The 27,379-nt window shown below is 44.1% G+C and overlaps 1 protein-coding gene across 1 annotated transcript in view; it reads left to right on the top strand.

Moving 5' to 3' along the window:
* The window catches only part of SF3B1 (splicing factor 3b subunit 1), a 1,956,191-nt gene that overhangs the window by 1,062,853 nt on the left and 865,959 nt on the right, over positions 1-27,379 (top strand). Inside the window, exon 11 of the mRNA XM_044060306.1 lies at positions 22,601-22,726. Coding sequence (XP_043916241.1) covers positions 22,601-22,726 — 126 coding nt within the window. The remainder of the gene's footprint in view (positions 1-22,600; positions 22,727-27,379) is intronic.

The raw sequence follows: 27,379 nt of genomic DNA on the forward strand, positions 1-27,379 counted from the left end.
ATGTACATACATGCTTATTTTTTGTTTGCTCTCTACTATTTGGAACCATTTGCATTTATCCAAATTTAGCCTTCCTAGAGGGCACCTGGACTTCTGGGGCAAGAAACACTGAGGAAAATGGCGTTGGCTGATGCCTTTATACCCGAAGAACTGCAGCTATGACGTCGGGTGAAGTGCGACACCAGCCGAAGCCAGACCCAGACTTTGGAATCCGGCCGACCGAAGGGCTGCCTGACGACAGGACAACCCATTTGTAAGGACTACAGATGCATGCCTATCGGACATCTACATTTATGGTAGGTACAAAACTGTACTTTACAGCAACTCCTTCCCATGTTGGGCAAGGGGTCTTGGCTGGTCACTCTGGACCTCAAGGAGGCATACCTGCATGTCCCAATCAGACACAGTTGCAGAAGATACCACAGATTTCTTGCAGGGACAGAGCATTATCAATTCTCAGCATTGCCGTTTGGCTCATCTACTGCGCCCAGAGTGTTCACGAAATGCCTGGCATCAGTAGTGGCACACTGCAGACTCCAGGGGATTCAAATAAACCCCTACTTGGACGACGGCCTGATACAAGCAGACAACAAATAAACCTTGATAACAAACTTGGGCTATGTCATTCAATTACTACAGGCCTTGGGATACACAGTCAACATTCAAAAATCAAGACTACTGCCATCCCAACAGATTATTTTCCTGGGAGCCAAACTGGACACAAACACACAAATGGCCTTCCTCACAGAAGAAAAACAAGAGCAGTTACCAGACTATTTCAAAGGCCTAGCAAAGCTCTCCCAGCTGACTGCAAGGAAAATCCTGCAGGCCCTGGGGTTCATGGCATCCTGCATTCTTCTGATACCTTTGGCAAGACTTCATATGAGAAAGCTGCAGTGGTACTTAAAAAGCTTATGGACACAACACAGCCAAAGCCTAGAGGACATAATCCCACTTATTCCATGTCTGCAAAGAGAATTCTTGTGGTAGGCTCAAGCAAGTCAGTTAAACCAAGGCATGTCTTTCAACATACCTCAAGCAGGTCAAATCATTACAACAGACGCCTCAGATCATGGATGGGGGGCGCACATGGAGGACAGATGCATCCAAGGGCAATGGAACCCAAGGGAAAGGCATCTGCACATAAATCAAAAAGAGATTTTGGCAGTGATACGTGCAATCAAGACTTTCGAAAGATCACTTCAACAAGGACATTTGCTAATAAGGACAGACAACACCACGGTTATGTGGTATATAAACAAGCAGGGAGGCACTCATTCTTATCCCCTCTGCAGATTAGCAATGATTCTTTGGGAAAAGTCCCTGAGCCTGAAGATCCACTTACAATCCCAGTTTGTGCCAGGCAAGGACAATGTTCTGGCAGACAAGCTGAGCAGAAATTTCTGGGATCCACACGAATGGATGCTGCATCCTCACATTTTCTCACAAATAACAAGGGCATGGGGAAGACCGGACATAGATCTCTTTGCTTCTCACCTGAACCATCACCTGGAAAAGTTTTGTACAAGAACTCACCATCCTCTAGCCTGGAAAACGGATGCTCTCTCCTTCAACTGGAATTCCCTAACAATTTATGCATTCCCTCCTCTACCACTGCTGACCAAGGTGATACTGAAGATCAAAGCAGAACGACCAACAGGCATTTTGATAGCTCCTGGCTGGCCAAGGCAGCACTGGTACCCATTGCTGTTGAGCATAACTCGGACCAAGCCGTGGCCTCTGCCTCTATGGCCTCTGCTTCTAACCCAGCACAATTACAGGACTGTTCATCAAAACCTGCAAACACTGCATCTGACAGCCTGGAGGTTACCATAACTTCTTCCGATATCTCTCTTTCCAAAGAAGTTCAAGAGATTCTACTGGAAGCATGCAGACCTTCCACCAGAAAGACCTATTCAGCCAAGTGGAAGAGATTCATCATCTGGAATGCCAACAAGGGTTCAGGATTCAACAGTATTGAGCATACCTCAGATATTAGAATACTTGGCAGAATTGTTTCATACTGGTCTCATATTCTTCCATAAAGATCCACGCTTCCGCAATCTCAGCAAAATACAATTGTGATCCACCTGTGTTCTCACATCCCTTGCTAAGACAGTTTCTAAGAGGGATAAAGAGTATCAAACCTCCCAGAAAACCACCAGTACCTGCATGGGACCTCAATTTCGTCTTGGAAAAATTAACTCTTCCCCCCTTTGAACCAGCAGCATCTGCAGAAATGCAATTTCTCTCCTGGAAAATGGTTTTCCTATTGGCAGTAACATCAGCAAGAAGAGTCTCAGAGATACAGGCACTCATGGCAGTACCTCCCTTTCTCATCTTTCACCAGGACAGAGTCTCCCAAAGGACCAATCCTTCTTTCATGCCAAAAGTAATTTCCAGGGTGTCTCTAAATGAAGCCATTCACCTGCCTACATTCTTCCCCAATCCTCAAAACAAGGGGGAAAAGCTGCTGCATACTTTGGACATACACAGACAACTACGCTACTACTTGGACAGAACAAAGACCACCAGAAAGTCTGACCAACTGTTCGTAGCCTATGCTGCTGGAGTTCAAGGAAAAGCACTCTCCAAACAAACAATTTCAAAATGGATTGGACACTGCATCAGATTCTGCTATTCCTTTCATGGGAAAGGTGTGCCAGCCAATATTAGGCCACACTCCACCAGAGCTATAGCCACATCCACAGCTTTCCTAAGAGGAGTGGCTACAAAGGACATTCTAGAGGCTGCTACATGGAGCTCCGTGCATACATTTACCAAGCACTACAACCTGCCTTTATACTCCAGATCCCGAGCAGGCTTTGCTTCAGCAGTCCTGCAGGGCATTATAGCTACACCATCCCTTTATTAGTTCCAACCACCCCCAGCTTGGCTATGGTATTCAACCCATATGTTATGACTGCAGTTGCATTCTTGAAGGACATAGTACAGTTTTGTACCAACCATAAATGTAGATGTCCGATAGATATGCAACTGCAGTCGGATTTTCCCTCCCTCCTACCCCTCTGCAACTCTCTTTTAGGGTCCACTACCCCTATTCCTATTAGCTGGGGGTACCTTTTATGGTGTATCTGTTTATTACTGTTGTGCATGAATTGTTTATCCATTCACCAAATTTAGCCTTCCTTGGAGGGCACCTGGCATCTGGGGCAAGAAACACTGAAGAAGATGGCGTTGGCCGATGCCTTTATACTCCAGCCGTTGTGACGTCGGAGAGGAGGCGACTCCGCCGGACCCAGACTTTGGAATCCGGCCGACCGAGGGCTGCCTGAGGCAAGACAACCCATATGTTATGACTGCAGTTGCATATCTATCGGACATCTACATTTATGGTAGGTACAAAACTGTACTTTGTGTGCCTACCATAAATGTAGATGTTCGAGTGTATTCACTGTTGCAGTCCAGGTTACCCGCCTGCCATCCCCCAGTCTTTCTGGAGTTTATCTTTCTTTGTCTATCTTCTACAACCTACGTCGTGTATTTGCTTGTAGATGAAGGTAAAGTTTATATTGATGCACGTATATATATATATATATATATATATATATATGTATATATATATGTATATATATATATATATGTATATATATATGTATATATATATGTATATATATATATATATATATGTATATATGTATATGTATATATATATATATATGTATATGTATATATATATATATATATATATATATATACATATATATTTTTTTATATATATATATATATTTTTGCTACCTTTTGGGGGGCACCTGACATCTGGGGCAAGAAAAACTGAAGAAAATGGCGTCGGCTGGATGTTTTATACCCCTGACGACCTGACGTCATGGAAGAGGAGACCGCAACAGACGCATGACCCAAGAATTTGGAATTCAGGCCGACTGATGGCAACCTGCCAGCAGATTACCCAAATGTAATGACTGCAACAGTGAATACACTCGAACATCTACATTTATGGTAAGTGTACACAACTGTACTTTACTCCCACCATGGAAAAGAACCCCCAGTGGGAGTAAAGGCTCATTCCACTAGAGCTGTGGCTGCCTCCAGGGCTTTCATGAAAGGTCTGGACACGGCATCCATTATGGAAGCAGACACATGAGCCACTATCCACATTTTAACCAAACATTACAAACTTGACCAAGAAGTTTCCAGAGCTCAGACAGGATTCGCCTTGGCAGTCCTGCAGGGATTTGTAGAATCCTCTTCAACAACCACCACCCGCCTCTCATCCTCTTAAGCTGTGGTAGACTCCCACAACTAGAATACTGCAGCATAGGAATAGAAGAACATAGAGTAGTTGTGTAAAATCTTACCATAACCATAGATGCCCTTCTCTTCTATGTTGCAGTATTCCTTCCCATCCTCCTTCCCCTCTTATCAGCTGATAACTTCTCTTTCTGGTTGGCAGTGATATGGCCTTGCCCTTACAGAACTGGCTCTGGCTGGGATTACTGTTGTGAGGGCTGGTGCGTGCCAACATCACCTTTATGGCTCTCAAAATCTCGTCCACGTCTGGCACACCACAGTGGGACTGAAAGCTTTTGAATACTGGCCATACATACACGAGACTGAAGGGATGAACCCATATGCAGAATACTGCAACATGGAAGAGAAAGACATCTATGGTTATGGTAAGATTTTACACAACTTTTCTATATTCATGGCTACGCCTTCAACCCCTACCAGAAGATTTCAAGTCAAAAATTCTAGATGCCCTGCTAGACCACAACCTCCTGATGGTAAACTGTCTGCAGACCTGTTTAAAAACCTTTAGGAGAAAAATGAAGCGCTACAAGACATCAAGCACCTGCTGGTGTCTCCCATTCCTAAATATTACAGAAATTACCCTGCTTAAGACTACCTTTGCCAGGAGAGCACCCTCCTCTTCTACTTCATCCTCTTCAGGCTTAGGAAAGGGACCAGGAGGCAGACCACCTGTAGACCAGCAGCCTCACAGCCTATTCAAAGATAGCCCTTTTATGACGGAAGTGACTCCAACAATGTACGACTGCCTTGCCCACCTCCCCGTGTCAGCCCACTTTTCCCACTGCCATCTCTTTTGGAGATCCTTCACCTCAGACCGCTGGGTGCTGGCAGTAGTACAAGAGGATATTTCCTGTCTTGGAAGGAAAAGCCCTCTACCAGGGGCATTCCATTCCCCCCAAAAATCAACTACAACTTATTCCTCAGGTCCTACAGGACCTTCTGAACCTCGGTACTCTATAGAACCTGCTCCTCCAGGAAAGGAAGGAAAAGGCTTTTACTTAAGATTATTTCTTGTCCCCAAAAAAGATGGCCCTTGGAGGGCCAGTACTGGATCTGTCCTTTCTAAACGTATTCCTAAAAGTTCCGTCATTTAGAATGTTATCCCTACAAACCCTTCTTCCACTATTGCCAGCTCAGGCCTTTCTGGCCACACTCGATCTAAAGGTGACCTACCTGCATATCCCAATAAAACCTTCTCACAGAAAATACTTGCATTTCACTGAACCCTGTTCACACTTTCACTTTACAGCCTTGCTCTTTGGTTTATTTACTGCACCTAGAGTATTCGCAAAATGTTTAGCTCTAGCAGTACCAAAGGCATCCAGATTTTATCTCTACCTAGACGACATCCTCATTCTGTCAGAAAGAAAGGACATTCTACAAAACCATCTGCAGTTTACCATTTCCCTGCTTCAGAGCCTGGGGTTCACCATCAACATTCCAAAATCATCCCTAACCCCTCAGCAGGACAAAATCTGTCTGGGCTGCAGGATCAGAACAGTCCTGATGCGGGCATTTCTCCCTCAGGACAAAGTTCTCTCTCTACCCACTTCCAAGACCTAATCCAGGCACAGAAGATATCTACAAGATGGTTCTTATGGGTCCCGGGGCTGATGGCAGCCACCATCCCTATGATGCCTTTGGTCAGAATGCATATGTGAAAACTGCAGTGGTACTTAAAGAATGTGTGGTCTCAACACAAACACCCTCTAGAGTTTCAGATTGCACTTGCCTTGCCTCAAAGCAGAACCAAGGTGGTGGATTCAACAAATATAAATGAACCCAGGCCTTCCACTTCAACCTCCCTCCCCAATCCAGTACATGCATATACAGATGCATCAGACCTATGGTGGGGGGCTGCCATGAAGGGCTTCATGGTACGGGAGACCTGGCATCCTACCCTCCAAAAGAAACATATCAATGTGAGGGTAATGACAGCTGTCATTTTGGCCCGGAAAGCCTTTCTCCCAATCTTACAATCAGGCCCCCTTCTAATCTTCACAGACAATACCACAGTCATATGTGGTACTTCAACAAACAAGGAGGGACCAAGTCCTTCCTCCTTTGCCGGATGATAATCCAAATTTCAGACCTTGCCTTCAGAAACAACTTATCCCTGCAGGCAACATACATTCCTTCCCAGGACAGTGAGCAAGCAGATGTTCTCAGCAGAACTTCCTCTCTACAGCACGAGTGGATGCTGAACATGGACATTATTTTAGATATTGTCCACCAGTGGGGCACACATCATGTAGATTTGTTTGCCTCCCCCCAGAACAGACAATTGAAGAAATTCTGCACCAAGGATCACTTTCTGCTTGCTTGGAGGATAGATGCCTTCATCTTTCCATGGAAGGGAGGGTTTTATATGTGCATTTCCACCCTTCCCTCTCATTCAAAAATGTCCTCCTGAAGATCAGGAAGGACAAACCAAAAATCTTGCTGGTGACTCCCTGTTGGCCAGTGCAGCACAGGTTTCCCGTACTACTCTTACTAGCCAAGGGAAATCACCACAAGTTACCCCACAAGGTGGACCTACTCACACAACAGAAGGGATAGTACAGTTTTGTACCTACCATAAATGTAGATGTTCGAGGATCCACATTGCTGCAGTCCTAACTATTGGGTAGTCCGCTGTCCAGTCGGCCCGAATACCAAAGTATATGGCTGACGTCGGTCAGGGCGCATTAGACTGACGTCAGTACGTCAGGGTACTAATGCGCATGACCGACGTCATATCCTCAGTCTTTTCTTGCCCCAGATGTCAGAAGACCCTAAAAAGACAAGGCCAAAACCAAAAACTCCAAACATACCTGCACCAAAAATATGTACAATAAATACAAAATTACCAGAATATAACCTCACCTACACAACCACCCCTAAACACAGAGGGAAGGAGGAGGTAAATTGGACTGCAGCAATGTGGATCCTCGAACATCTACATTTATGGTAGGTACAAAACTGTACTATGTTCTTCATTCCACATTGCTGCAGTCCTAACTATTGGGTAGAATCCCAAAGCAGAGGTAAGGAGGCTGGCAAATCATAAGGAAGCAGGAGCTGACAACATGCCTTGCAAAATAGCTGTGGCAAAACCAGCCCTAGACTTAGAGTAGAGAGGAAGGTGATAATGCTTAGAGAAAGTATGCATTGAACTCCAAGTAGCTGCCTCCAAAATATCCTTAGTTGCCATCCCCCTTAGAAATGCTGTTGAAGTGGCAGTAGCCCTAGTGGAATGAGGCCTAATCCCAGCTGGAATCTCCTTGCCATGATGGGAATAACAAAATGCAATGCAAAACCCAATCCACCTAGAAATAGTTTGTTTTGACACAGGCTTGCCCTGAACTCAAAGCAAAAGAAACAAACAACTGCTGAGACTGCCTAAAATCCTTAGTCCTGCTTAAATAATAACGCAATTGCCTGTGTACATCTAAAGTGTGCAAAATCTTTTCCCCTTTATTTTGGGGTCTGCATAAAAAGTAGGCAAATGAATAGTTTGGTTTAAAGCCACACTAGAAACCACCTTAGGCATAAAGGAAGGATTAGTATGTAATGATACCCTATCCTTATGAAAAATCAAAAAAGGCTCTACCGCCATAAGGGCCTGCAATTCAGAAACCCTTCTTGCAGAAGTAATGGCCAACAAAAAGCAGTCTTCCATGACAAGTATTTCAATTCAGCAGTAGCCGAGGCTCAAAAGGTTGTAGAGTAAGCTTCTCCAACACAAAATTGAGATCCCAAGCAGGAGTAGGAGCTCTCATGGGGTCTTATATTCTTTGCCCTCTAAGAAATTGCTTGAACAAAGGATGCGAAAACAATGGTGGGTCACAATCATAGTGAGCTGAAATTGCTGCAGCATGAATCTTAATGGAAGAGAAAGACAAACCTTTGTCCAATAACTCAGTAAGATATTGAAGAGCCACACTCAAATTAGGCTCAGAAATCTCCAAATTGTTTGCTGCACTCCAAAAGAAAAACCTCTTCCATTTTTCTGGGTACACTTTCCTTGTACTAGGTCTTCTGGCTTCCATAATCACATTTAAAACTTGTTGAGGAAGTTGAGACCTGCTGTGTTTCAAAACAGAATATGCCAGGCTGTTAGATGAAGAGGGAAGCTTGACATTGAGCAGGTGACCGTCCCTCTGAGACAACAGGTGTGGAATCAAAGGTAAAGGCCATGGAGGCTTCCTTACCAGACTCCTGAGTAATGGGTACCAGTGTTGCCGAGGCCAATCTGGAGCTATTAAAATCATCCTTGGCTTGTCTTGTCTGACCTTTAGGAGCACCTTTGGGAGAAGAGGCAGAGGTGGAAAGGCATACACATGAAGATTTTTCCAACTGAAAGACAGAGCATCCACTTTCCAAGCTGTGTGATGAAACCCCTTCGTGCAAAACTTTGGCAGCTGGTGGTTTAGTGGAGAAGCGAACAGATCTATGTCTGGAGTTCCCCATGACACTGTCAATTTTTGAAATACATGAAGATCCAGTTTCCACTCGTGGGGATCCATGATTTGTCTGCTTAACACATCTGCTAAGGAGTTCTGTGCTCCCGGCAGAAACCTTGCCTGAAGAGTTAGTTGCAAGCTGAGCGCAGTCTCCCATAAAATCATTGCTTGTCTGCACAACGGGTAAGAATGCGTTCCCCATTGTTTGTTGATGTACCACATGACAGTTGTGTTGTCTGTTAGAATCAACACCTGCCCTGGAAGAAGTAACTCCTTGAAAGCCATTAATGCAAACTGGACTGCTAACATCTCTTTCATGTTGATATGTAGATGCTGTAATCTGGCAGGCCACTTGTCTTGTATCCACTTTCCATTTAGATGAGCTCCCCAAGCAATGTCTGAGGCATCTGTCGTTAGAATCTGACTCGCCTCTGGCCGGGTCACAGAGAGTCCCTTGTTTAGGTGACATTCCTGAGCCCACCACAAAAATTCCTTTTGAATGCAAGGTATTATTTGAATGACAGTGTCCAAATCCTGGCAGTGCTGTGTCCATACATTTTTGAGATACCATTGCAGCTTCCTCATATGCAGTTTGGCATTGGGAAGCACCAGAATACAAGATGCCATGAACCCTAAGGCTTGAAGGACTGTCCTTGCAGTCAGCCCGGACTGAAGAGATAGGTGATGGAAGTAACTGGAAAGATTCTTTTGTTTGTCTGGGGTTAGAAGGCCATCTGGGCTGCTGTATTCAGTCTCACACCCAGAAAGCACATGTCTTGAGAGGGTACTAGACTGGACTTTATTTCGTTCACAGAATACCCTAGGCATCTTAGCACTGCTATCACAAATTCCAAATGCTGTAAAAGGTCTTCCTTTTCTTGAGCCAGAATCAGGCAGTCGTCCAAGTAAGGATAGATTTGAATTCCTTTTAACCTGAAGTAAGCTATCACTGGAGCCAGAACCTTTGTGAATACTCTGGGCAGTAGATAAGCCAAAGGGCAATGCAGAGAACTGATAATGAGAATTTCCAGCTCGAAAATGCAGATACTTCCTGCAACTTAGTCTGATAGGCACATGAAGGTAAGCTTCCTTGAGATCTAAAGTTACCATCCAGTGATCTTTGCCCAGCAGAGGTAAAAGCTGTTGTAACGTCAACATTTTGAACTTGGGAATGTCCAGATAAGTGTTGAGGATAGATAAATCCAAAATTGGTCTCCACGTGTTCCCCTTCTTCGGTACTAGGAACAGGCGAGAATAAAATCCTAGGCCCCTTTCTGGCACAGGAACTGGCTGAATGGCCCCTATTTGGAGCAACAGAGAAATTTGCTTGTGAGCCTCTTTTCTTTGTAGAGGAGGAATGTCTGGCATGCCTTTGAAAGGAGGCAAGGTATGGAAATAAAACCTGTAACCGTGGTGAATGATATCCAAAACCCATCTGTCTTGGGTAAGTAAATCCCAATTTTCTTTGAAAAGAGCCAGCCTTCCTCCCAAAGGTGCTGCCAGGCGAGAATGTACTGGCAGCTGAAAAGGTAGGTCATTGGGTCTGTTTACGAAAGGACTGACCCCTGCCCTCACCAGAAGACTGAGCAGGTGAACTCCCTGTTCTAGGCCTAAAAGAACCTTGTGCTCTGCCCCTACCACGTCTAGACCTACCCCTAGACTGGGAATCATAAGCAGGATATGTCCATCCCTTAGTAGGCCAATTTCTACTAAACTTGAGGCTGAACCTGCAAAAAATCCTTAACAGTTTGCATAGACTTAGCCTTGTCCTCCATTTTCTTTAAAACTGCTTCCACAGGAGAACCAAACAACACATCAGACTGTAAAGGAGCATCCAAAATCCTTGTTTTAACATGCTCAGCTAAATTCTGATCCCTCAACCAGGCGTGCCTCGAAGAACAGAACCAGTGGCAGCCACCCTCGAGGAGGCCTGCACAGCATCAAAACCACACTGCAAGGAATGTTTACCCACCTGTTCAGACACATGAACTAAATCCTGCAACTCTTTACACTCAATACCTTCTGCCAGAGCATCCACCTTAGATTTCAATTGTGAAAGGAGATAATTCTGATATTTTAACATGTGAAACTGACAATTCAACGCCTCATGGCTAAAGTGGAAGAAGTATACACTTTCTTTCCCCATCTATCCAAAGCCCTTGCCTCTTTATCAGGAGGAACAGGATTTTTAACAACAGAGGCCTTCACACCTTTAGGCCCCTGAGAGACAGTTTCGGGTCTGCCCTAGGACTCTTAGAAAGATACTTATGAGCTTCAGGCACCCTATAGTACCCATCCGGTTTAACTGGGGCAGGAGGCAAAGAATCAGGATTCAGGGAAGCCTCTGCAAAAACATCTTCCACCACATTCAGAACAGGAGGTATAGCTAAAGGCCTATGCTGGGGTAAAACAAGAATTCTAAGCCTCTTCCTGGAATCAGAGAAATCTTGACCTTCCCATTTAAAATGCTCCCTCATGGAATGCAGAGTCTCTGAAAATGAAAAATCCTCAGGAGGAGAAGCTGAAGGAGTAGAATCATCCACATCAGAATCAGAATAAGGAGGATACTCCTGCAAGTCTTCAGCAAGACTCAGAAGCCTCCGAACATTGGTCAAAACTCTCAAACTCAGGTTCCACCCTAGGCCTCTTATCAGGAGGGGGCATAGAACCTCTAATCATAGTAATCAAATCCTCTGCCATTTTAAGCATATGTTTCTTAGGCAAAGACCCTGGAGCACTAGGAGAAACCCCACTGAAGCTAAACTTGGCCTGCCTCTCAAAGAAGCCTTGGAAACAGAAGGGAGGCTCTAACCACCTTAGGAAGAGAGGGAAGAACAGCCACCTGAGAAGCCCCCTCAGCCTGGCCTACTTCCTGAGAGGACACATCCTGTAACAGTAAAGTCTCTCCCTGAGACTCCAAAGAAACTCCTGGCAGAACCTCCGCTCCACTGAGCCTTCTAAAGAACCGATGTCCGGGACTGTCGGTTCTTCCACTCTAGGCTTTGCTGCTTTGTCCTTGCGCTTTTGGCGAAGCGGGCGCCGGAGCATCCGGCGGCATTTTATAATTACAACGCTTCCCAAAACTAACCTGGCACAGTCTAACCTTCTCTTAATAGTGCGTTTGTTAAATCTAGCACAAGAGCGGCATCCAACAACGTCGTGCTCAGGCCCTAAACAAGGTATACACAAAGTATGGTAATCCCTATGAGGTATCTGTTTCCCACAAGAAATACAGTTATTCACTTTTTCTGACATCCGTTAAATACTGAGGCAAGAAAAACCAAAATATTCCCAACGGGTACTTAGCCAACTTTGATTCGGTCTGAAACTCTGACTTCAGAAACTTTCAGAACGCCAACCTGCACTCGCAAAATTGCTTCTGCATCGGACCATGCGGCAAAAAAGACTGAGGATATGACGTCGGTCATGCGCATTAGTACCCTGACGTACTGACGTCAGTCTAATGCGCCCTGACCGACGTCAGCCATATACTTTGGTATTCGGGCCGACTGGACAGCGGACTACCCAATAGTTAGGACTGCAGCAATGTGGAATGAAGAACATCTCTCATTCACCCTCACCTGCAGTTGTTGGGTCTAATACACTAGGTGATAAACTTTTAATTCCCTTCAGACACCACTACTCTGAGGATGTGCTTTCAGTCCTGAGGGAAGCCAGGAAACCAACTACAAGAAGATCCTACATGTCAGAATGGGATATATTCACCAAGGAGTGTTTCCATAGTTACAGGGATCCCTTTTATGCAGATACCCCTCTAGTCCTTACTTATGGGTGTGAACTTATCAAGTCTGGCCTTTCATACTCTTCAGTGAAAGTCCACCTATCTGCAGTCTCTGCCTGTTTACCCCTAGATCCCCCTCTTCTAGCCAGGCTAGATGTTAAATTATTCATGAAAGGGGCCTTGCATATCAGACCACCAAGAAAAGCCCGTCCCACCTCAGTGGGACCTAAACTTCATTCTGGAAAAACTCACACTGCCTCCATTCAAACCAGCCAGTGCTGCAACGCTCCAAATGTGCAAATGGAAGACTGTACTGCTGGTAGCCCTTACTTCTGCTTAGAAGGGTGTCAGTTACAAGCTATCATGGTCTCCTCACCCTACTCCATCTTCCACAAGGATAGGGGTGACCCTGCGCACTTGCCCTTCTTTCATGCCAAAGGTGGTCAACAAACTGTCCTTAAACAATCCATTCCACCTGCCCACCTTCTTCCCCTCTCCCACTAATGACAGTGAGAGGATATTCCATTCCTTGGATGTGCACAACTAAGGTTTTATTTAGACAAAACTAAGTCCATCAGAAAGTCCAACCAACTCTTTGTATCCTTCCACCCCAGAGCCATGGGCAAGGCAGTCTCCAAATAAACCATTTCCTGCTGGATCAGGAAAACTGTCTGCTTTTGCTACTCCCACCACAGCAAGGGCCGTGGCATCTTCCAAGACCTTCCTCAAAGGCCGGGACATAGCTTCCATTCTGGAGGCAGCCGCCACCTGGTCCACCATACGCACTTTCCCCAGACACTGCAAACTGGACCATGTCTCCAGAGCCAAGACAGGGTTTGCTAGGGCAGTCTTGCAGGGCTTTCTGTTATCCGCTACCTCTTCCTCCATTCCTTTTAAGCTGTGGCGCACTCTCCCACTAAGAATACTGCAACATAAGAATAGGACGGCACAGAATAGGTGTGTAAAATCTTAACATAGCTATAGATGTCCTTCTCTTGCATGTTGCAGTATCCCCCCCCCACCTGTTATTCCTTTGGACCTGTCTAAAGTGCACGCTGGGGTACCCCCCTAGACTAATGTCAGAGTAGCCAGCAAATGGCACTTTGCACCTCTTGTGGACATCATTTGTCGCGCTGTACTGGACTGTCTGGGACATTTAAGTTCTGAGGTCTGTGTGCAGACGTCATATTTATGGTCCCCGGTTTATGGCCCTGCGTGTGATGTCCCACGCGCCTACAGCAACCAGTCTTGAGCTTTTGTATAAGAGCCGACATTTGGGTCGCCTGAGGAGGGGAATCCCACACTAAGAATACTGCAACATGGAAGAGAAAGACATCTATGGTTATGGTAAAATTTTACAGAATTATTCTTAAAGGGAGATGTCCTTCAAGGATGCATCTGCAGTCCTAACATATGGGTTGTCCTGCCTCAGGCAGCCCTTCGGTCGGCCGGATTCCAAAGTCTGGGTCTGGCCTCAGCTGATGTCGCACTTCACTCAACGTCATAGCTGCTGGGGTATAAAGGCATCAGCCAACGCCATTTTCCTCAGTCTTTCTTGCTGCGCGGTGCCCGAAGCAGAAGCTGTTCGCAAGTGCCGGTCGGTCAGATCCAGAGATTTCTTCTACCGAAGACTTCTAAAAAAGCTAAGTACCCCGTTGGGGACTCTTTCTTGCCTCAGCCGATGTCAGACAAAGTAAATAATTGTTTAACTTGTGGGAAACAAATACCTCATAAGGATTTCCACTCTTACTGCCTTCCTTGCTTAGGCCCAGACCACGACGTATCAGCTTGTCTAGCCTGTGCTTCCTTCAACCGACGGACGCTTAGACGTCGGTCGGAGTTTGCAGAAGAGTTTTTTGGTCCCGCTTTTGCTTATAAAATGCCGTCAGAGACTCCGACTACACAGTTAGCTAAAAAGCGCAAGGAAAAGGACCGACACTCATGGCCCGCAGTTTTGGCTGAAACCACGGTTAGGCCAACCGCGAGTGTCTCGGTTTCGGCTGAGACCGAGTCCTCGGTTCTCCCTTCGGCCGAAAACATGCCTCCGATAACCAAGGCCACACAGGCCATGGCTGAATCGGCTTCAGAAATTACTGCTGCAGAAGCAGGCACCCAGGATTTGTCAGACACTATTCCTTTAGACATCTCTACTCCTGCACGTGGGGCTGCTAGACCCCCTGCTTCTATGTCTATCAAGGCCTTTTCCAGGGCTAAAGCAGCCAAAACTTCTAAGACCTTACCTACAAAAGCTCCCTCTCACAGGCCTACCTCTAGTTCCCAGATACTCAGCCTGGCTGAGGATCTTATTTCTTTGATCAGGGGATCCCAACCTCACCCAGACAGGGCCTCTCAACCTTCTCCAGATAAGAGGCCTAGGACTGAACCCCCTGAACCTCTCTCTACAGACTACTCCTCGGATGGCTCAGATATTTCTGACCATCAGGAAGGCCCATATTCACCTTATGAGGATTGTGATGCAGAAGACTTCATTCCTTCTGCTTCTCCTCCTGAAGAATTTTCTTTTGGGGAAACCCTACACTCTATGAGGGAACACTTCCAATGGCAGGGCCAGGATTTTTCAGATTCAAGGAAAAGGCTAAGGACTTTTTTACACTTACCACAGCATAGGCCTTTAGCCATACCTCCTGTACTATCAGTTGTTGATGATGCATATAATGATGCCAGTACTGCCCCTGATTCTCTTCCTCCGGCCCCTGCCAAGCCGGACAGATATTACAGGGTCCCGGACACTCACTACCACTTGTATAAGGCTCATGTTGCAGACCCAGAAACCATTTCTCAGGGCCCTAAAGGTGTTGCAGCTGCCTCTGCCAAAAACCCTCTTCCCTCTGAAAGGGAATTTAGAGCATTAGAGAGATGGGGTAAAAAAAGGTTTATACATCTGCTACTCTTTCGGCCAGGGCCTTAAACTGTCAATTTCACATGATTCAGTACCAGGAATTTTTGTTAGACCAGCTGAATAAAAAACTGTCCTCTCCTGAGCCTATAGACCGTAAGTCCCTTCAGGATTTGGTACATAACTCTCAGCAGGTCAGTAACCATTTTTTAAAATGTGGCTATGATGCACTGGAGGCTTCTTTTAGATCAGCTATGACTGGAGCAGTGATTCGAATGCATGCCTGGTTAAAAGAGCAATCCTTACCAGACCATGTTAAGTCAAAACTCGTAGATGCTCCCATGGAGAAACAAAGTTTGTTTGGCTCCCCTGCACAGGAGGTCCTAAAGAAAGTGGAAGAAAAAGCAAAATCTGTCCAAACAGTCAAGGATTTTTTGCAGGTCCAGCCACCGAGGTTTAGCAGAAATTGGCCTTCGAAGAATTGGTCCTTTCCAGACACCTCCAGAGCACAGAGAGGCAGAAATAGACGCCCAAGAGGCAGAGGTCAATCTAGGGGTGCCTACAGGGGACGTCAGTGGCAACCTGCCAACCAGAGAAGTGCTGCCACAGCTGCGACTACAACCACTTTCACAGGACAGACACAATGACTTGGCTCTGATTCTGCCTAACAGGGAACAACTGGAAGCACCCTTGGGCGGAAAGCTAGCCTTATTTTTAGACAACTGGCATTGCATTACAGGAGACAAATGGACTTTACAAACAATAGACAAGGGCTACAGGTTTCACTTCCACACACTACCAAAAAAGAGAGGAATGCCAAACCTTCCACTAAGCCAAAAAACAGAGGCTCTAAAACAAATCATCAACTTACTAAGGATGAGAGCAATAGAAAAGGTACCATCTATGGAACAAGGCCAAGGATTTTACTCCAGACTATTCCTTGTACCAAGAAAAGAAAATCAATGGAGACCTATTCTCGACTTGTCCGCACTGAACACATACCTCATTGTTCCAAAATTCAAAATGCTGACCCTCCAGCAACTTCTTCCCATGTTGGGCAAGGAGTCTTGGCTGGTGACTCTAGATCTCAAGGAGGCATACCTGCACGTCCCTATCCGACCAGATTGCAGAAGACACCTCAGATTTCTTGCAGGATCAGAGCATTATCAGTTCTCAGCATTGCCCTTTGGCTTATCTACTGTGCCCAGAGTATTCACGAAATGCCTGGCATCAGTAATTGCTCATTGCAGGCTTCAGGGAATTCAAATTTACCCATACCTGGACGACTGCCTAATACAAGCGGACAACAAGACAAAATTAACAAAGGATTTGGCCAATGTCATACAACTGTTGCAAGCCTTGGGATACACAGTCAACATTCAAAAGTCAAGGCTAGTACCATCCCAAAGGATAACATTTTTGGGTGCAGAACTGGATACAACAACTCAGATGGCTTTTCTCAGAGGAAAAACAAAAGCAACTACCAGTCTATTTCATGGCATTAACAACACAAACTCAGCTTACTGCAAGGAAAGTCCTGCAAGCCCTGGGTTACATGGCATCCTGCATAATATTGATCCCGCATGCCAGGCTGCATATGAGAAAGTTGCAATGGTACCTAAGGAATGTGTGGTCTCAACACAAGCACAGTCTAGAAACCCAGATTCCAATTATTCCATGCCTGAAAAAAGAATTCCTGTGGTGGGCTCAGGCTTCTCAGATAAACAGAGGATTGCCTTTCCACAAACCACATCCAAGCCAGACCATCACCACGGATGCCTCAGACCTAGGCTGGGGGGCACACATGGAAGACAAGTGTATACAAGGCCTATGGTCCCAAGACCAGCTGAATCTACACATAAATCTAAATGAGATGCTGGCAGTGAAACATGCAATCCAGGCTTTCAGACCATTCCTCCAACAAGGTCACCTGCTGATAAGGACGAACAATACCACAGTCATGTGGTACATCAACAAACAGGGAGGTACACACTCATATCCTCTATGCCGGATGGCAATGGACCTGTGGAATTTGGCCCTGAATCTCAACATTCAACTGCAGGCCAGATTTCTACCAGGAAAAGAAAATTCACTAGCAGACACCTTAAGCAGAACTACCACGGATGCTCACGAATGGATGCTGCATCCAGATGTCTTCAAAACCATAACAAAGAAATGGGGAATGCCAGAGATAGACCTGTTCGCCTCCCCACACAACCACCAATTGAAGAAATTCTGCTCAAGAGTATACCACCCACTTGCCTGGAGGGTGGACTCCCTTTCCTTCAGCTGGAAAAACCTGACAGCATATGCATTTCCACCTCTTCCTTTGATGTACAAAGTCCTACTGAAGATCAGAGAGGAACAGCCAAAGGTAATCCTGATAGCTCCAGACTGGCCAAGACAACATTGGTACCCGCTACTGAGAAGCATGTCTCGGGCACACTCATGGCCTCTACCTCTATGTCCCTTATTTCTAACACAGAACAACTACAAGACCCTGCATCCAAACTTGAAAACACTGCAGCTAACTGCTTGGAATATTGCATAAAACAAAATCAACCAGATTTATCTCAGAGGGTTAAGGACATTATCCTGGAGGCTCGCAGACCCTCCACAAGGAAAACATATTCAGCCAAATGGAAAAGATACCTCATTTGGAGTGCAGCAAAGGGAGAAAATGTCTCATTGGCAAACATAGCACACATCCTGGAATACTTAGCAAAACTGTTCCACAATGGCCTGTCCTACTCCTCCATTAAGATTCATGCATCAGCAATTTCAGCAGAGTACAACATGGATCCTCCTGTCTTCTCTCATCCTGTACTGAGGCAGTTCTTGAGAGGAATCAAAAACGTAAAACCTCCAAGGAAACCACCTCTACCTGCATGGGATCTCAACTTTGTGCTGGAAAAATTAACACTTCCCCCTTTTGAACCAGCAGCAACAGCAGACTTACAGTTCTTATCTTGGAAAACTGCATTCCTGCTAGCAATCACGTCAGCAAGAAGGGTATCTGAGTTACAGGCATTAATGGCAGTACAGCCTTTTCTTATCTTCCATCAGGATAGAGTGTCTCTGAGAACTAATCCTACTTTTATGCCAAAGGTGGTTTCCAGGGTATCATTGAACCAAGCTATTCATTTACCTACATTCTTCCCCAACCCACAGAACAGGGGGGAAAGACTACTACACACCTTGGATGTGCACAGACAATTACGCTACTATCTGGACAGAACTAAGGCCAGCAGAAAAACTGACCAGCTTCTGGTAGCATATGCAACAGGAGTGCAAGGAAAAGCTATTTCAAAACAGACAATCTCAAAATGGATAGGAAATTGCATTAGATTCTGCTACTCTTTTCATGGAAAGACAACTCCTGAAAATATCAGGCCTCACTCCACAAGAGCTACAGCCACCACTACAGCTTTCCTACGAGGAGTGGCTACCAAAGACATTCTAGAGGCTGCTACTTGGAGCTCCGTGCATACATTTGCCAAGCATTATAATCTTCCTTTATACTCCAGATCCCGAGCAGGTTTTGCAACTGCTGTTTTGCAAGGGATCTTAACTACACCATCATTATCTTAGTGCCTCCTCCCCCAGTTTGGCTATGGTATTCTACCCATATGTTAGGACTGCAGATGCATCCTTGAAGGACATAGTACAGTTTTGTACCTACCATAAATGTAGATGTCCGATAGGTATGCATCTGCAGTCAGGATTACCCACCCTCCTTCCCCTCTGTGGTATTCCTAGGGTATTTACCCCTCTTTTAGCTAGCTGGGGGAATCTATTATGGTGTATTTGTTTGTATGTATATATATATATATATATATATATATATATATATATATATATATATATATATTTTGCTCTCTACTGTTTGGAATTATCTGCATTTATCCAAATTTAGCCTTCCTAGAGGGCACCTGGCATCTGGGGCAAGAAACACTGAGGAAAATGGCGTCGGCTGATGCCTTTATACCCCAGCAGCTATGACGTCGGGTGAAGTGCGACATCAGCCTAGGCCAGACCCAGACTTTGGAATCCGGCCGACCGAAGGGCTGCCTGAGGCAGGACAACCCATATGTTAGGACTGCAGATGCATACCTATCGGACATCTACATTTATGGTAGGTACAAAACTGTACTTTCTACATCTCAGGCCCCCCTCCCCAGGAAGCCCATCCCTTCTCCATAGGACCTGAGTTATTTTTTGGAGAAGCTCACGATACCCCCACCACTTTCTCATATTCTACAAAGACAAAGTAACCTTTAAGACCAACCCATCCTTCATGCCCAAGGTGTTCAATAAGCTTTCCTTAAACCAGACCATCCACCTCCCCACTACCTTCGCCCACCCACAGAGTGACAGTGAGAGAGAGTCTTGCATTCCCTGGATGTGCGCAAACAGCTTAGGTTCTACTTGCACAAGAGTAAGTCTGTTAGGAAGTCTAACCAGTTATTTGTCTCCTTCCACACCAGGGTCCTGGGGAAAGCAGCAACAAAACAGACGTGCTCAGCCTGGATTTCTAGAGCTATTACCTTCTGCTATGCACACCATGGGAAATCATTAGGATGCAAGGTTGAAGCACATTTCACTAGGGCTATGGCTTCTTCAAGAGCCTTTTTCAAAGGTTTGGACTTCTCCGATATTCTAGAGGCAGCCACTTGGACGTCTGTCCACACAATTCACCAAACATTACAAGCTAGACCAAATCTCTAGGCCCGGGACTGGATTCTTCTAGACCACCACCCTTTTCCTCATAGTGAGCTTTGGCACTTACCCAAGAGTACAGAATACTGCAACATTTGAGTAGAAGGACATAGAGTAGTTGTGTAAAATCTTCCCATAACCATAGATGTTCTTTTCTTCCATATTGCAATATTCCCTCCCTCCCCCCTGCTCCTCCTGTTAACATGCATTTCCCTTCTTGGATGGAACAGGACTTGGACAGCTTGTCCTGGGACTGAGATCTGACTGGGGCACCTAGTTCTGAGGTCTGGAAAGTGCAGATGTAACTTGTATGGCCCACACTCATCTAGCCGTGTCAGACTTCCCACGCACCTTGCACTGACTACAAACTTTTGAAGACTGGCTGGATGTTCAGGTAGCAAGAGGTGGGAACCCCAAGAGTACAGAATACTACAATGTGGAAGAGAAGGACATGTATGCTTATGGTAAGATTTTACACAACTGTTCTGTATAAATCGGCAATTGTAAAGTGGACACCACTGTGAAAGCCCATTCCATTAGTGTAATGGGTACGACAGCAACATTTAAAAGCATAACATTTCAGGGCATTTGTGAAGCAGCCATATGGATGTCCATCCACAACTGCAGCTGTAAGCTAGACCTCCAATCTAAGTGTGGCTGTTGCAGTGTCCACTATATACCACAACCCTGTATTCCTTTTATCGGATGGGCAAGGAATACTTGTTACGTTGATGGTTCTCTAGATTTGATATTGATTTATGTGCATCTTAGCATATTAGATAAGTAGATTGGTGTTGCATTACAAATTCCTTTGATCCATCACTACTGAAAAGAGGCAGTGCCTAAAGGAGTTCTTGAGTAAATGGGATGGGGGGGGGGGTTGCCAACTACGCCAGAATCTGGGAAGGGTGGTCAGTATTGCCTATCTGTTCCTTTCATCCCCTCCATTATGTAACAGTGATCTCTTAAATTCAGGCAAACCTTCTGGGGGGGGGGGGGGGGTAGTCAAGAACTCCAGCACAAAACAGGGACACATTGTAGCATTTATCACCAAAAAGCACTGAACTGATGGTGAGTGTTGTCTTGTTCATACTTAACACCAGTCAGATGTTGCATTAGGAAGAATTAACAGAGACATTCAGAAAAAGCTGTGGATGTCATTTTAGACATTAGATGTCCAGCCTTGCAGTTGTATAAGTAATACTCCTGCAGTGGTAGTGGTCTTGAATATCTGCTGATGTTCTTCATATTGTTCACTGCTACAGTAGCCTTAACTAGACTGGGATATATCCTGCCAAGGATAAAACAGTCAGCCAACTCCACCTGCCCCACCCATAATAGTCAAACAGCTTGAACTTGAGCTGAGTTGACAAAGACAAGTTTGAGCGGGAAGCTCTTGAGTGGTTTACTGCTGCTGAAGTGCATGCGCATGTGAAGTGTTTTAGGATTGGTTGGCTTCTGCTTTCATTTGCTGGGCAGATAAGTTCCCTCTGGGGGTGGTGGTGGGGGGGGGGGGGTTCTACTTTCTTAAATTTATTGTAGTTTTATTAGTTTCTTCTTCAAAGCTCATTTCACTCTGGTCGTGACTGTATGGCATTTGCCCCAACCAGCAATATATCATGGAGAGTCTTTAACAAATCAGATACTTTACTGAGTTAAGGAGTCCACATGTATACCCTTCCTCTTTGGATGAAGGTTTTCTGAACCAACTTTAGCTGTTGAGTTCCCTGCAATTTGAGCAAATGTCCGTCTTCATTTTTAATCACTGTCTTGATTTGCAGGTTATTGCTTGAGAGCTAAACTGAACTGTCTTGCTCTGGGAGCACTTCTTATGCATTCTGTTATATATTTTTCCACACCATGTATTGGTGTGTGTTTGCAGACATCCCCATATGCAGGTTTTTGCAGGAAGAGAGAAATTTAATTGTTTGGTTAGGTGAAGAGCTTGTTCAGAAAGCTTTTTTTTTTTTTTTTTTTTTTTTTTGTATGCATTTCCCTTTAACCAGGGTAGAATGCTGGTCCCTTGAAAAGCCTTTTCAGGTTCAGCCTGGGATTCATAACAGATGGACCAGCAAAGTTTACAAAGGTTGAACAAATATGACATAACCGTCTGTCATTCTCTTGGAAACAATCTGATGTGTTAAGAATATATTTAATTTTTCAGGGTGTGTTCCTTTTTCCATTGGTTATTTACTAATTTTGCTCACAGTATAACACAGATCTTTAAAAAAAGTTTGTGCTCAAGAGCTTTTGACTGTTATTTTAATATGTTGCCAATCATATTCTTTGTGCAGAAATTGAATACGAGATTGATTTATGTTTTGTAATCATTGGTGACCCTTGATATCTTGGTTTGTGTTACCTCTGACTGTCACTTAGGTGCCTGAGATTAATTACTTCCTGCTATTTTTCTGAGAAATAGTCTCAAGGAAAGTTTGTCATGCTTAAGTCATTGAACTGTTTAAGCCTTTGAGTAGTATAACCATCTGTCAAACATGGTTGTTTTTGGCTTTTCTTGACCATTTTTTCCATGTATTTTTATAACAGGTGGTGAAGCAATGCTGTGGCACAGATGGTGTGGAAGCAAATTACATTAAAACAGAAATCCTTCCTGCCTTCTTCAAGCACTTTTGGCAACACAGAATGGCCCTTGACAGAAGGAACTATAGACAGGTGATAACTTTGATTGTTTTGCAATGTATACATTTTAAAACTGTCCTCCCATGTCTAATTTTGTCTATTAGGAAAGTGGAAAAAGTAGAACCAATGAGGGGAAACAGAATTAAGCTGGAAGAATGTGTAAGCTAGTGGAGAGGGAAAGGGGTAGATTCACTGCTCTGAGTATGGGATAGTGTTCTTTTGAATGGCAGTCATAACTGGGTTTGCATGACATGGACACATTCTAGGGAGAGAATAGAACTATTGAGGCAGTAGTGAGTTGGCTGGAGAAGAATGGGCATTTGGTGGGGGGGGGGGGTGCAAGGGAGCTGGGTGACATGGCTGTATGTAAAGTACATCCGGGAAAGAAAGGACAAGAAGGAAAGTCCCGGTGGAGAGGTGAAAGTGCAGTGATGGATACTGGGACCCATTGGTGATCAGACAGGATGTAGCACTTGGTGGGGAGGGATAAGTGGGTGGGGTGAGGAAAGAGCTATGTGCAGAAGTAACTCGTCATCATGAGGAGTAGTAGTACAGGAAGTCAGTAGGTAAGTAGATGTGTAGGAAACAGTAGATAGTGATAATAGTGGTGGGTGGATTCATTTATGAGTATCACCTGTTTGTCAGGGTAAGTGTGTGGTGAACCTGGGCATGGTCTCTGTCTTTTACCTGGATAGCGGTAATAGTGAGTAAATTGGTCACAGAAGGGAATCTCACACATACCTAGTGATCCAGGGGAGGTGACCCATACATAGTAATTCGTTTGAGAATTCATGAGCTAGAGGAAGGGGAGGAACCATAACAGAGGCAGTCACAGGGGTCTGTGAGTTGATGGCATTGTTCTAGTAGTTTAGGAGACTACTGTAGCAGTCAAATGATATTGTTCCCAAAGACTGGCAGAAGGAGTAAGCAATTAAGCTGCCCTGTCATGGATTTGGAAGAGGGGGTTAGTGATGGAGACTAGAATGGAAAACCTGTGATTAACTTTTCAGTTGGAGCAGGTGCAGTCGGTTTCTCTACAAATACATTGCTAAAATTAGGGCTACAAATGTTAGGAGAGTTCTTTAAACTGAGATGGGGAGGGGCAGATTCTGGAAAGGGCCAAGGAGGGTTAGTAAAACAAGACAGAAGAAAGGAATCAGTTTGACTTTAGAAAAGGTCTCCGGTAAGGAAATTCTATGAAGAGAGGATGCCATGTTTAGTCTGGAGGAGAGAGAAAAGTGTAAACTAAGGATTAAGTGTAGTACTCTGTAGTGATAGAAGCCTACAAAAAGTGTCTTGGCTTAAAGAAGTAATGGAAGGTTTGGCATACTTGCTTAGGATGAGAGCACTTTGGCTGGTAACAGAATGGAATGGGGCTTTGTCCCAAGGTATGAAGTGTTGAGGAAAGACATATGAGGAAGCTGAGACTGGGTGGTGGTACACTTATGGATGGAGTGGAAATATGGAGGCAGGATTAGAACAAGGAAGATTCTAACAACCAGTGGTGAACCACCTGTAGCTGGCTTGAGAAAAAGCAGGAAAGTTGGTACATCAGAACTCTTCTCACACCACCTAACATCTGTGCAAAAGACTGAATTTGGATTATTAATAAAACTCTTCATTCTGTTCTTAAGAGCAGCTAGACAGAAATTCAACCTGTAAAGGTTTGAATAAAAAGTATCCATTGATGCCAGAAAAGCTAGATTCTTTTCCTCAGGTGGGGTTGTGGGTGATTTTCCTTCAAGTCGAGACTCCAGTGGCTAACTGTGATTAGAGAAATGTGGCTAAGGTTATCTGTGAGGAAGGAACCAGAAAACGTCACAGTGACCATGGTTTGGGTATGTGGGGGAGCTGACTACAACAGAACATGAAAAGTTCGTTAACAGAAATTTGTGAAAGTTGTGGATATAAAGTGTGGAACAGTTATGGGGAAACCATGAGGAAGGCATTTTGATGACTTGTTAAAAAAGGGTTGCCAAGCTATAAAGAAAAGTCTAGCTTACTAGAAAGAAGACATCCATTAGGGAAACGGAAAAGAGAGAAAATATTGTAGGAACAGAAGAGGCAGGAAGTCACTGGAAAGGGTAAGTGGACATTGCAGATGGTTAACAAGGGGACGTTAGCAGGAAAAAAGTTATGTAGAGGGAAAAAAAGCAGTAGAAAATTGATAAACTGATGTGGGAAAGGAAAAAAGCATAAGAAGGCCAAGGAACAGATAAAATTCTAAATGGAGCATTTTGCATCACTTTTCAGGAAAGCAAATGTGAGAGAACTAGTCCAGAGTAAAGAAACTGACAGAGGATGGAGGAGATAGTAATACATGTTACGGAAGGGACACTTTGGGGGGTTTGGAAGAGTAAGACACAGGGATCAGATAAGTATTCTGAATAAAATCCTAAAAAAGGGGTGCTGAACTTTTTGTACAGCTTCTAACGGAACTCAGCAGGTCTCTTGGGAGGAGATAGTCCCATGGGACTAAAGTCTAGCCAGGTGGTTTGCCTGTCTTCCAAAGCAGTGTATGAAATGGCTGAGAAGGTAGTAGGCACCTGAACCTGATATTAGTTGGCAAAACAGTGGAAACAATTGTAAAGTCAAATCTTTCTATCTGACATCTCTTGAGGATAGGTGTTTTGGTTCTACAGTCCTTTTCACTTGAGACTCCAATACATTTGCAGAATTATAGAACTGTCCACACACAGCACATTTTCAAAGTGGATTGTAAAATAGCATCAGCTGAAATCATGTTAATGACAAAATTAACAAATGGAAAACTTTTGGTCTGTTCATCACAGCTTATAGTATGTAACAGATTTAAATCAAAATGCAAGTACTACTTTGTAGTTTTAATTGGGAGATTATAGGCAGAAATCTTGTGAGGTTTCTCCAACCGAAGGTACTTATTTCTGTGGATGTGGCTAACCTGCGTATGACATTTGTGTACATGTCACTATGTTGAAAATTAAAGTGATTTTTAATATTTTTACTGGAAATGGACTGCCCTCTTGTCTCTTAATTTCTCCAAATGTTTTGGATTTGTAATACCATGACAGGCACAGGCCCCATTCCTCAGTCATGGTGCAGTTGAAGTTAATATAATTAGTATTGTTTCAGTCATTGTTACCAAAACTGCTCTTTTCAGCACCTGTAAAATATACCCAGAATTGTCTCCTCCTACAGTTCATACAGGGCTACCTATATAGGTAGCATGTAGAAGTACTCCTATTCCTTTAGTGGTTTTGCTCATACTACTGTTGAACTGTCTTGGGTCTCTGTCTTCCACATTGCTCTAGCTTCTGCTTGTAAATCCTGATATTGTGTACCTTCATGTCTGCCAGTATGCCAGATACTTTAATAGCTGAGTGTAGCTGTTTTAACTATTAATGCTACTTTTTGCTTTTTTTTTTCTTGAACTTCTGTGCCTTGTTTTCTTGTATCTGTTTTCTTGGCTGTTGATATTGGGTGATCACACGTGATCCAAACTTTATCAACAATGCTTTGTGGTTCATGTTTCCACTGCTGCTCAGCCACTTGTATATTGTAATTTCATAGTCATCTGTGCAAATCTTGCCATACTATTCTCTGTTTTAGTATACAAACCCTTGACCAGAAGTGTATCGCAACATGGTACGCAGCTGATTTAATTTCTCTTTCACAAAACATGCATGTGTGTTTCTCCCACTTTCTACATTCTTTGTCAGCAAAGCTGTAAGTAGCCCACTATCCTCCAGCATCAAATTAGTCAACACATGGCTGCTGAAGGTATTTTCTGTACTTAGCCACTATATTTGTGGGCTTTCCAATTCTGTTTCCTTTTCTTCTGGTCCTGTTCTCTATATTCTATTTGTTTTTTGACACTTTCATTTACTGCCTGATTTTTTTCTACTTCTGATTTGATTTCCATTCTCATTCCTTTCTGAAATGTTTCTGCTAAACTAAGCAAAGATGTTATTTTCATACTTTAGAACGTTCACTAATCTTGGACCTGATGGGGTTATCAAGTACATACGTAATCCCACAGTTGCAGAACTTTGCATGTAGTCAGTGTGAGGAGGTCCATACTGCCTTCAGTCTGAAGGATGTATATTTCTTCGTATGCACAGTGTTTTTAATGTATCATTTTATAAGCATGAAACAGTTTTCTTGTCCATTTGGTTCAGTGCTGTTTGGGACTAGTTAATCATACCAAACTGGAGTTGGAACAAAAAGAGCCAGTTGATTTATAGTTTGAATGTTATTCCTAGATGTCAAGGCAGTGCAGTATAAACTTTTATTTGTCAAGGTTTTATTGATTTATTGACTCCTCATCTATTCCCAAATATTTACACATACCCTCCTACTCAAGTTCCTTTATATCACATTCCTGTTCTAGGTTGATATTCTTGGTGCTGTAACTTTCCTGTGATTAAATGTTGCTTTTGCACATTTAACAAGACCAAGTGTCATTCTTACATTGGTTAAAGTGTTAACCATTTGTATATGTGTTCCAGGTCCTCTTCCAATGAAGTCATGCACGAAAAAATAAATGAGATGTCTGTAAACAAGACTGGTTTCTGAAAGTTAAGCTGCATCTATTGCCTAATCTGTTGTGTAAACAGCTTAATGGGTTAAAGAAAAGACAAAACAGCAGTGATGGCAAAGATTCACTCTGGAATATCCTCCTTTGAGTTTTTATCAGTTGAATAATTT

Source organism: Protopterus annectens, chromosome 2.part0 (assembly GCF_019279795.1).
Source record: "Protopterus annectens isolate FY-2018-M chromosome 2.part0, PAN1.0, whole genome shotgun sequence".
Classification (NCBI taxonomy): Eukaryota; Metazoa; Chordata; order Ceratodontiformes; family Protopteridae; genus Protopterus; species Protopterus annectens.